General features: G+C 44.2%; 1 protein-coding gene across 1 annotated transcript; it reads left to right on the top strand.

Annotated features, from left to right (window-relative positions):
* Positions 1-1,060: 1,060 nt before the first annotated feature.
* On the top strand, positions 1,061-6,259 carry LOC103812234 (disco-interacting protein 2 homolog A-like). The gene is made up of 6 exons (XM_009085243.1): positions 1,061-1,208; positions 1,908-1,965; positions 2,683-2,757; positions 3,402-3,576; positions 5,068-5,191; positions 5,511-6,259. The coding sequence occupies exons 1-6, from the start codon at positions 1,186-1,188 to the stop codon at positions 5,761-5,763; spliced, it is 708 nt and encodes a 235-aa protein (XP_009083491.1). The 5' UTR covers positions 1,061-1,185; the 3' UTR covers positions 5,764-6,259.
* Positions 6,260-10,826: the final 4,567 nt, after the last annotated feature.

The raw sequence follows: 10,826 nt of genomic DNA, 5'->3' as shown, positions 1-10,826 counted from the left end.
TGGCGGGGTGGGGAGGGTAGTTTTACCCCTTTCCTCCATTCTTCCAGAGTGATACCTGTATTAGCCTCTTTTAATTCCTCAGGTTTCAGTTCATGTAGAAGAATGGCCAAACTGAGTGGGTGTTTGAAGTTAGCATGTTTAAGCTTCCCCTTCATTTTATGCCTTTTTCACCTCCATTTTCCATTCTGGAGCCCTTTTTTTGGCGGGGTGGGGAGGGTAGTTTTACCCCTTTCCTCCATTCTTCCAGAGTGATACCTGTATTAGCCTCTTTTAATTCCTCAGGTTTCAGTTCATGTAGAAGAATGGCCAAACTGAGTGGGTGTTTGAAGTTAGCATGTCAATAGAGACAGCCTCCAGCCCTGCTGAACGGTTGGATGGGGAGGTGTTTCTGAAGCTGCAGGCAGCCTTGCAGGGGGAGGCAGGAATTGTGACAAAAACATGTATGAGCTACCTTGACCCTCTTGCTGTTCAGTAACTGGGACTTGCATGTTTCCCAAAGAACCTCCTGAAACTGCCAGGCTCTGAAGTGATCTGAAATGGAAATTTTCTTTTCACTCTAAAACAGTATGAGTTTTGTTTTCTGTCTTACTGTGTGTATCTTGTGTTTCCAGTGCCTCTTTGTTTGTATTTTCTTTTTTTTCCCCTTTCTCTCTGTTTCACACACTTTGATGGCCTCTGTTACTTCTGTTTGTGGTCCTGCTGTCAGCCAAACAGGCTGGGCAAGCTGGCTGAACAGGTATAGTGCTGCATGTGTGCTTGTCATGTCTAAAGTCCATCTGCTTCTGCAGTGTTAGGAGTTAGATCCACAGAGGTTTATGCTTTCAGCCTTTGCACTTGCTGTGTAGGTTTTAGAGCAGGTGTTTACCCAAGTAAAATCTTAAAAACTTAATTTTGCATTTGAAAATTTGAAGAACTTAGGCTTACCTGTGTAAACACAAAGTTCTCTTGTGCATTCATTGGCTGGTTCAACAAGGAGCAGAGCTTTGCAGCAGTCGCTATATGGGGGGCTATATGTCATGTAGGTTAGGGAAGTGCTTTAGAAGTGCCAGTAAAAAGAGGAGAGAAATTTGTGAATTTTTGTGGCTGTGAGAATGAAAGCAGCACTTCTAGCTTCTGTTGATTTTGTTTCTTCCTCCCTATTCTTAGGGTACAGCAGGACCAGATCCAACAACAGTCTATGTAGATATGAGAGCACTTCGACATGACAGGTACAGACTCTATTGAAGCATTAACTCTTTAATGGCTGTAGAGGAAAAAACCTCACCTTCATTGCATTGATTTGCTGGAATATTCTTGGAAGCAGCCAGCTGACTTCCTGCCATGTTATATACCTGACCTCTTCTCCTCACGGTGTGCAATTCCAAGAAATCTGGGTCCATCTGCTCTCCAACTAGCCTTTAGGTAGTGAAGAAAGTACAGTTAGTCTCCCCTGGTCTTTTTTTTTGTTTGTTTTTTCCCCCCTTCAGACCAAACAAACTCCATTCCTTCAGCATTCTCTGGGCTCCATTGTGTCACTTAATTCCATTTAGGCTGTTTGCTCTAAACTTTTTGTGATTCCGACTGATTCTCTGCCATAGTTCAGTGTGACAAATAGAGGTCCAGGAGAATCCAAAAAAGAATCCTTAGGGCTCTGTTGGAAAAAGTTACTCATCTTCCCAGAGAGCTGAGTTTCAGATTCTTAAAAGAAACATGCTCTATGGGAATGCTAATACAGAAGTCTTGAAGACAGAAAGTAGAAACCTGTAACTGTCTTACTGCTTTGTGAATAACTGAGCATCATTGGCTGACTCATCACAGCTTGGACAGTGCAGCCAAGGAAAAGGTAACTGGATGTACTGGACCGTGTCTGTTTAACTTTCATTTAAGTTCTCAAAGTCTTATACAAATGTATCCTCTTATTTTCTCAGGGTGCGTTTGGTAGAGAGAGGTTCTCCACACAGTCTGCCACTTATGGAGTCTGGGAAGGTGAGAGACCCAGAGCAATCCTTCCTCCTCCTACAGTCACAGAATCCAAGAATGGTTTGGGTTGGAAAGAACTTTAAAGATCATCTTATTTCAACCCCCCCTGCCATGGGCAGGGACACCTTCCACTAATCCAGGTTACTCCAAGCCCCATCCAGCCTGACCTTGAACCCTCCCAAGGATGGAGCAGCCACAGCTTCTCTGGGCAATCTGTGCCAATGCCTCAACACCCTCACTGGGAAGCATTTCTTCCTAACATCTAATCTAAACCTACTCTTTCACATTAAAGGCATTATGACCCTCAATATGTCCCCATGACCCTTACCTGGGCAGTGAGCTGCTTCACCTGGATCTCAGTGTAGAATATGTGTGACAAGCTTCACTAATCACAGTGTATCCAGGAGAGCATGGAATGACCAGGTAGTTAAAGTGAAGGCAGATGCAAGACATGAAGCAATATGATATGTTGCTACCACTGAAAAAAAATCAGAGGCCCTCATGTAGAGGGCATTTTCTAGGTGTGAAACCAACTCTGAAGCTGCCAAACAGCTGCTCAGAGTTAAAATGATTACACAACTTGGTAAGAAGAGATGGTTGATATCTGGTGCAGAGAGGAGGAGCAAGGGAAGCACAGACTGTTGACTTCTGTGGCTCAGCCTTATTAATTGTTCTTTTGATGAATTCAAGTTTTCTTAACTTCTCTTGGCTTTTTATTTCTAGATTCTTCCTGGAGTAAAGGTCATCATAGCACACACAGAAACCAAGGGACCTCTGGGAGACTCGCATTTAGGAGAGGTAGAGCTTTGGAGCTGTTGTACTGTGTTTGTCAGCAGTGATTTGATCTGTAGAAACCTCCTGTTAGATCAGTGCCTGCCCCTGAGTGGGAACAATCACCTCAGGGTGGTGTGTGAATGAACGCACAGAGAGCTGGAACTGTTTAGATACCTGTATATGTACTTTCTGAACCTGTCTCTATGGCTGCATGACTTCCCTCCTTTGCCAAGCCACGGCATGCCACTGCCAGATGAGACCAGGTGAGTAGTCTGTGGCAACTAGAACAGGTAGTGATGTGCTCCCATCAGTGGGCAGCAGCAGTAAGGTAAATTTGCTGTTTGGTTTTACCTTTGTTTTATAGACATCTGCACTGTTGTGTGCTAAGATACCCAACTAACAGCTTAACAGGTGTTCCTTTCCATTGAGCTAAATGCCTGGTTCATTTTCCCTCTTCACCATCTCCCAGTTACATGTATATAAAACTCCTTTTCCATGGTTATTTTCTGTGAGGCAGAAGTTCATGATTTTAATCAAACTGGCGTTTTGGGAGCAGCCAAAACTGTCAGTGAAACAGATCTTTTCAATCAGGAAGTGATGCTGCCTGAGTCTGGCAGAATAACCCATGTTGATATCTCTATCCCTTTTGGATTTGTTTTATCCCCTAGATATGGGTCAGCAGTCCACACAACGCCACTGGTTACTACACGGTGTACGGAGAAGAAGCACTGCACGCCGATCACTTTACTGCTCGCCTGAGCTTTGGGGACACCCAGACCACGTGGGCCCGGACTGGGTACCTGGGTTTCCTGCGCAGAACAGAGCTGACCGATGCCAGTGGAGGTGAGAGAACATTGTACCTACAGAGGCACCTGCCTGAGACTCCTCGGGGTAGCTGAGCTAGCACTGTTTGTCCTGACTTCCATCAGAGAAAAGTGCTGAATGGAACAGGACTTGTTTTATCAATCAAGAGCTTCAACACATGCACAGATACCAGCAATTCCACAGCCTTTGAGAAGTTAAACATCTAGAGGAGAAATTTCTCCCTGTTTTTTCCAGTATAGAAAATAAATTGCTCTTTTTCAATTGAAGCCATGATGTCTAAATTTGGAAAACGAAAGCAAGTGGAAGACAAACTGCTCTTTTTTCCATTGAGACAGAATACAAAGTGGGTATAACGCTTGGTTATCAGACACAAAAATAAAATAGTCTCTAAACATCCTAGGGCAAGGAGTTTGAATGCTTCTAACTCATTAGCAAATGGTATGTTGCTAATTTTCTGTGATTGGACTTAAATGAATGATGGTGTCCACATGGGCTGTTGTCCCGATTGCTGCTGCTAGGCAATAACAGCAGCTCCTTGTGCCTTGCAACTGTCTGAAAAATCCCGTATCGTAGAGATTTTTATCACTATGGAACAGTGTCAGTTGTCTTTTAGTTTGCCAGCATTTGAGAATCTGAACAGGGAATTAACATGCACTACATACAGCTTCCCTGCATGCTGCTCATCCCCAGTGACATGGCTGAGCAGAATTATGGAACAGTGAGCAAAGAAAAATTAAAGTTGAACTGAACAGACTTATAGGATGAATGTGGAGAGTGTGTCCTTTCAAGAAGGATCTAGGAGAGCTTAGCTTATTTAGCCTGGCAAAGCTGAGGCTGGCAAGAGAACAGAGTTGTTTTCACTGCATAAACTATGGGAGCTCAAGAAGGTGAGTAGAATTTTGCTGGCATGAGGACAATTGGGTATCAGCTGGTTTTAAAAAGGAAAAAAAAAGAGTTAAATTTGGAAATTGGAAACATGATAAGAGGAGGAAAGTTCTCTGGTAAGAATACTGGGACAAAAAATGCTTTAACGATGGGTTTTGATTGGGTTTGTGCACTGAGATTGCATTACGTGAGAGAAGGGGCAGAACTGAACGACTCAGAAATGCTTTACAGTCAGTTTTCATTTACTTGGAGTCAGCAGGCAGAAGTGCTACATGAGTTCTTAGTTCTCTCCAGGTGCTAAAGCTTGATGTGTATTGTAGATTCTTCCCCCTGGGAAGCATTGGGAACATCTTAGAACACCAGAAATAAGCACATGCACATGACTGGTGAGACACTGGCACAGGTTGCCCAGGGACGTGGTGGCTGCCCTGCCCCTGGCAGTGTTCAAGGCCAGGCTGGATGAGGCCTTGAGCAACCTGATCTAGTGAGGAGGTGTCCCTGCCCAGGGCAGGGGCTGGGACTGGATGATCTGTAAGATTCATTCCAACCCCTAAATTCTGTGATTCTATGACTGTGTCTGTCCTGTAGATGTGATGATGTTCAGATGTGTGTGCTGTGTTGCAGAGAGGCACGATGCCCTGTACGTGGTAGGCTCTTTGGATGAGACACTGGAGCTCAGAGGAATGAGGTACCATCCCATTGACATAGAAACCTCTGTAATAAGAGCACATAAGAGCATTGCAGAATGGTAAGAACCTCAGCATTACTGTTCTGTATCCTTTTCTTTCTTCAAAAGCAGAAGAACTTGCAACTTCCTTGGCTGTGTCAGAATGTGGGTGTGGTGAACACATCTCAAGGATTTAATGGGTGGTGTCTTCTATCGTTCCCATGTGATCCTAAGGAATGGTGTATGCCATTGCCTGTAGGTCCTCTCAAGTCTCCAAGCAGTCCTGTTTACTTGTAGGCTTTAGGAGGTTTTGTCCTGCTGTTAATAATCCCTTGCAATGACCATCTTCCTTTGACTAGGTGTTTTTTGCTCCCCACTGATATTTCTCTCATGCCAACAGTGCTGTGTTTACGTGGACGAACTTGCTGGTGGTGGTTGTGGAGCTGGAGGGCTCGGAGCAGGAAGCGCTGGATCTGGTTGCGCTGGTAACGAACGTGGTTCTGGAGGAGCATTATCTCATTGTCGGCGTCGTGGTCATCGTGGACCCTGGTGTCATTCCCATCAATTCCCGCGGTGAGAAACAACGGATGCACTTGAGAGACGGATTCTTAGCTGACCAGTTGGATCCTATTTATGTTGCCTACAACATGTGAAACCAGAAAATCACATCAAGGCTAAAGCACTAAAATACAAGGGACTTTCTTCATAACAACATCAGAATTCGTCTTCTGTGTTCTACAAAGCTGTTGAAGACCTTAGGAAAATGGAGATACTAATCTTCACAGACCTTCATCTCCTAGATTACATTTGCTTTCATAAGTCCATTGTAACAGTTATAGCTGTCTTAGGATGGAGGGTTTACTGGAATTCCTGAAGGAAGCTTATTAGAACTATCATGGACCAATTTATTTTTTTGGGGCAGGGGAGGGAGTAATGATGAATGTCAGTACTTGATGCACTGCATAAGAGGACACAGAGCAGGTTGGGGAGAGAACACCAGCTGTGAGGAGGACTCCTGGAACTAACAGCACAAGTTGTGAGTAACCACCCGGTGCTCACCCTCCGTGTGGCTGTTCGCAATAAATCGGCAGTATTGGGGTTGGGACATAACCTTCAAGATTGCACACACCTCTACCACATTCTCTACTGTACTCAAAGGAATTTTGCACATGTTTGAGAGTTAAAAATACAGCCTTCTGACTCATCCCAGTCCTGGAATCAATGGAACAGTTCTGCTGCTGTTCAGCTTTTTTGTATCGAGCGCAAACAAATAGTGCAACTGTAATGAGGTTACTTATGGTGCCATGCTGGACTCTGTAAGGCTATACACTTTATAATAAAACACAAAGTAATACCCAGTTTTAAGTGCTTGGTGACAGGAGCTCTCACTGCTCCTGCTGTCGTAACTCCCTGTCAATGTCACTTGCTTTCGTAGCGTCAGCTGTTAATTCCCACCCTGCAGAATGCCAAGGATTTGAAAATTCATTCCAAAGCCACTAGTCTATGAATGACTTGTACAAGTGTTTACAAAGCATGGGCTTACAATAGGTTTTCCCAGGATATCCTGTGCTAAAACTTATGATAGTGACTTTTTTTTCCCACCATGGATAAGCTATTCAATGTTAGTTAGCTTGAGCTGCTGTGGTACAACCTTTCCTTATTTTCTGTAGAGTTACATTTGACTCTTGGTCAGGCTGAAATACCCAATTGTCTGAGTCACACCTGACTAAGGTTTTGAAGTTTCTGCCTGATCTAATAATGCAGTGAACCTGATGCAGAAAGAGAATATGAGGTTACCCAAGTGCTTCATGTGTTTGAAGGTAAGCACAAGACTCTTTTTATAGATTTGTTAAAGGCTTTTAAGCTGTGTCATTTTTTTGTTAGTAATGCACAGTTTGGCAGAAGAGGCAGGTTTTTTTGCAAGTCAGTCCTGCCTGGGTCAGTGCCTAGGAAAGAAAGAAAGAAAGGTGTCCCCTGACATACTGAATTTACTCATGATCGAATAAACTCTGAAATCTTTAAGGAAAAGCTTTCCTGTACTGTAGTTATCTGCCCTGGTGATGTTTGCCTGTCGTGTGTTATACAGCTGCATACTCTGTAATTCTGTACAGAACTTGTGTCACTTGCTGAGTGCAGCAGCCTCGAGCAGCAGGCTGTGGGACACCCCTCACGCACACACAGCTGGTAGAAGGAGAGAACTCCAGAACCCCCAGTTCAGTGGTGTAGTTTTTTTAGCAGAGAGAAAGCATTGTAAGATTTTTGTATTGAGGTATCAATGGCAGTGAGACAAGTTGCCTTGTAAAGTAAACCTTCAAACAAAAAACTCATTAAACATTTCTGAACAGCTCTTGACAATCTGACTTGGTGAATGTTAGATCCAAACCTTGGCTTAGCACAGTTTGCACAAGTGTTTTGGACAGTTTAATGCCTAAAGAGCTTTTTTTGCAAAATTTCATTACAATTGCTTTACAGTTAAAGCAGCTTCAAAGCCTGGATGGTCCTGAATTCCCTGTGTTCAATACCCAAACTGAAACACTCCCTGGGCTCAGGCCCACACACCCCCAGCTCCAAACAGGACAGTTTTGATTTTCACAAATTATGCATCTTCATTAGATTTTCGAGAACTCATACACATATGCTAATTATTTCCCCAAAGTCATTATAACATCCTCACTCTTCTCACACTGGCACAGCCAATTGAGGCCGTGGTTGTTGAGGGTTTTCTGTGATGCACGATGGTCATTCCACAGACTTCATCACTTGTCCTCTGGAAGAGTCCTCCTGCTTGGCACACACATACTCCTTCTTGTCACCTTTCCAACCCCCATGGCTAGTTTAGTCCTTTCTCGTTTGGGGGAGTTTGTCAGTCTCTTTCAGCCTTGTGCTTATCTTCTTACTCTCTCAGAGACAATGAGGGTCTCTCAGTAAATCCTACTCGTGCAGACACGGCAAATTCCTGCGGGCATAGCTCATCAAGCATAGCAAACAGGCCCAAAGCAAAAAAAAGTACAGCTACTACTATGGTTTTAAGTATATGTAACTCTATATATGTAGCTCTGCTCTCATGACATGAGACCCACCTGGAATACTGCACACAGTTCTGTGCCCTCAACGTAAGAAGGACATGGAACTGTTGGAGCAAGTCCAGAGGAGGCAACAAAGTTACTAAGAGGACTGGAGCATCTCCCCTGTGAGGACAGGCTGAGGAAGTTGGGGCTGTTCAGCCTGGAGAAGAGAAGACTGCGTGGAGACCTCAGAGCGACTTTTCACTATCTGAAGGGACTACAAGGAGCTGGAGAGGGACTCTATTTGGAACTTCAGTGACAGGACAAGGTGCAATGGGTTCAAATTGAAGGAGAGGAAATTTAGGCTACATATTAGGAGAAAGTTTTTCCTGTGAGGGTGGTGAGACACTGGCACAAGTTGCCCAGGGACGTGTTGGCTGCCCCAACCCTGGGGGTGTTCAAGGCCAGACTGGATGAAGCCTTGAGCAGCCTGTTCTGGTGGGAGGTGTCCCTGCCCATGGCAGAGGGTTGGGACTGGATGATCTGTAAGGTCCATTCCAACACCTATGATTCTGTGACAGCCTCCAGCAATCTTACCAGGCTGACCCAAAGCAGCAGCAGCAGGTGGAAAGGCTGTAAAAATCCCTAAAATACCTCACAGGGAGCTAGAGTGTCTGCTTTAATTTTTATCCAAACAAAATTGCATAGTGCAGCAGCATTACTCCAGAGTATGTTTCCAGCTGGAATTCCTTCTCTGCTGCAAGGTTCAATGCAAACTTTTGGGTGCAGCAGGCAGGTCAGACTGCTGAGGTCACCTGCAGCCAGCATAGTGTGCAGGATACTCTGTGGTTACAGGCCATTCCAGCCTGAGAACAGGGCTCTGCTGGGTTTTTCATGTCATCTACATTTTTTAACGAACTTCCAGGGGTTCCTGAGCAAAGCACCTGCTTTTACTCACATTTTCAGAAGGATGCTTGTTTATGAAAAGAAATTAAGTTGTAGATTCTTAAATGAAGGCAAAGGTTTTGTTTGACAAGGCAAGAGAGATGAGGTCCCTACAGATTCATTCATACCAGCAGGAAGTTGAGGGAACAAGCAGGAATTGCTCCTGCAGAACATGGTGTGTGTGTAAAAGCACTACACATAGCAAGGTGATGGCACCTTGGAGCCTCTACTGATTTTCTCACTGTTCATTCCAGCTTGGCACCCACACAGTGCTGTGTGTGATGTGCATTGGAAGCACAGTGGGTTTAGTGCCAAAGCATCTGCACTCACCTTTCCCACAACTCATGAAGACAGGAGTCTGCTTGTAATTTGCCTGAACCGGGATGAGTGTGCTGTTTTGACTCCCAGCTCGTGGTAAAAGTACCAGAATGATTTGGGGGTTGATTTTTGTCTTTACCTGATTTGTGGAGATGCAAAATGACCTAGTAGAGGAACTCTAAGCCGTATGACCTCCTGAGCTCGTGTGCTGCTGTAGCTGACTCGCTGGGGGAAGGGGCAGGGTAACACCACAGGCTGCTGCTGGAGCAGAGTGTTCCAGATCTATTCTGGGGTGCAAAATTGGACTGCAGTGAGTACTGAAAAACTTTGCAGGCATTAATGAAGCTGCATTTACTGCAGTAGTATTCTTTGTGAGCCAGCACTTTGTACTGACTTCTTGAAGGTTTTATGTCATTTCAGCAACAGGACTATGACGTTGCTTTAAGGCCCTTATTTACTGCTGGTTGTTACCCAGGAATTCATCATAGCAGAAAAAAAAGGAAGCACTGTTCATTTTTAAGTGCACATTCCAAGGGTTCTGTACCAAGTCCTTGAATATTTTCATGCTGTTTCTGTGCCATGGTGTGAAAATACCTATTATAAATTTCAGGATCTCTTTGGATCTGGGTTTGGTTTCTATAGAGTATCTGAACTCTGGTTTAAGGGCAAAAAGGGAAAGCTGCACACTTACAGTGTTACAGTATCAGGTCAGAGACTGCCTTAGATGACAGAGCTGGATACATCTAAGAGCTAATTTACAGCTAGCAAAACTGCTTTAAATAGCCCTTTAACTTCTTGCACCTCGGGATTTGCTTGATGCTGAATGTACTGAGATACAATGCCTAGTACTGACCCGACCTTTATATTCAGCTGGTTAATACACTTTAAATCTTCATGTGGTCAGACATTTTCAATGAGATTTTTCCAAGCCAGAATTCCTTGTTGTGGCCAGTACTAGTGTGAGTTTTTGCTCCAGTAATTAGACTTTGTGTTTAGATTCTACGTGATTTTCATGTTGTTGAGGAGGACCTAGGCACACCAGGTTTAATTTCCAGTTGGGTTGTGCCAGTGCCATATAAGCAGAGTTCCATCTTTTTTTTTTTGTATTTCGATACATGTTATTGAAGTAATATATACCACTGGCTTTTCCTCCAGTATTTTAACCCTGATCTCACCTCAACATAACAGTTTGCTTATGGGACTGATAAACATTGGCTTTTTTTCTAGCATTCCTTAAAATTTACCTGGCAAAGGTAACTGCAAAATCATGATTTGTCTTTATTTGGATACCTAGGAAGCTGAACATGAGCCAGCAGTGTGCTCAGGTGGCCAAGAAGGCCAATGGCATCCTGGCCTGGACCAGGAACAGCGTGGTCAACAGGACCAGGGAAATTATTCTGCTCCTGGACACGGTGCTGGTGAGGCCACACCTTGAATCCTGTGCTCAG

This window comes from Acanthisitta chloris, unplaced genomic scaffold, assembly GCF_000695815.1.
Source record: "Acanthisitta chloris isolate BGI_N310 unplaced genomic scaffold, ASM69581v1 scaffold11942, whole genome shotgun sequence".
Lineage (NCBI taxonomy): Eukaryota > Metazoa > Chordata > Aves > Passeriformes > Acanthisittidae > Acanthisitta > Acanthisitta chloris.
This window is presented reverse-complemented; position numbering and strand designations above follow the sequence as displayed.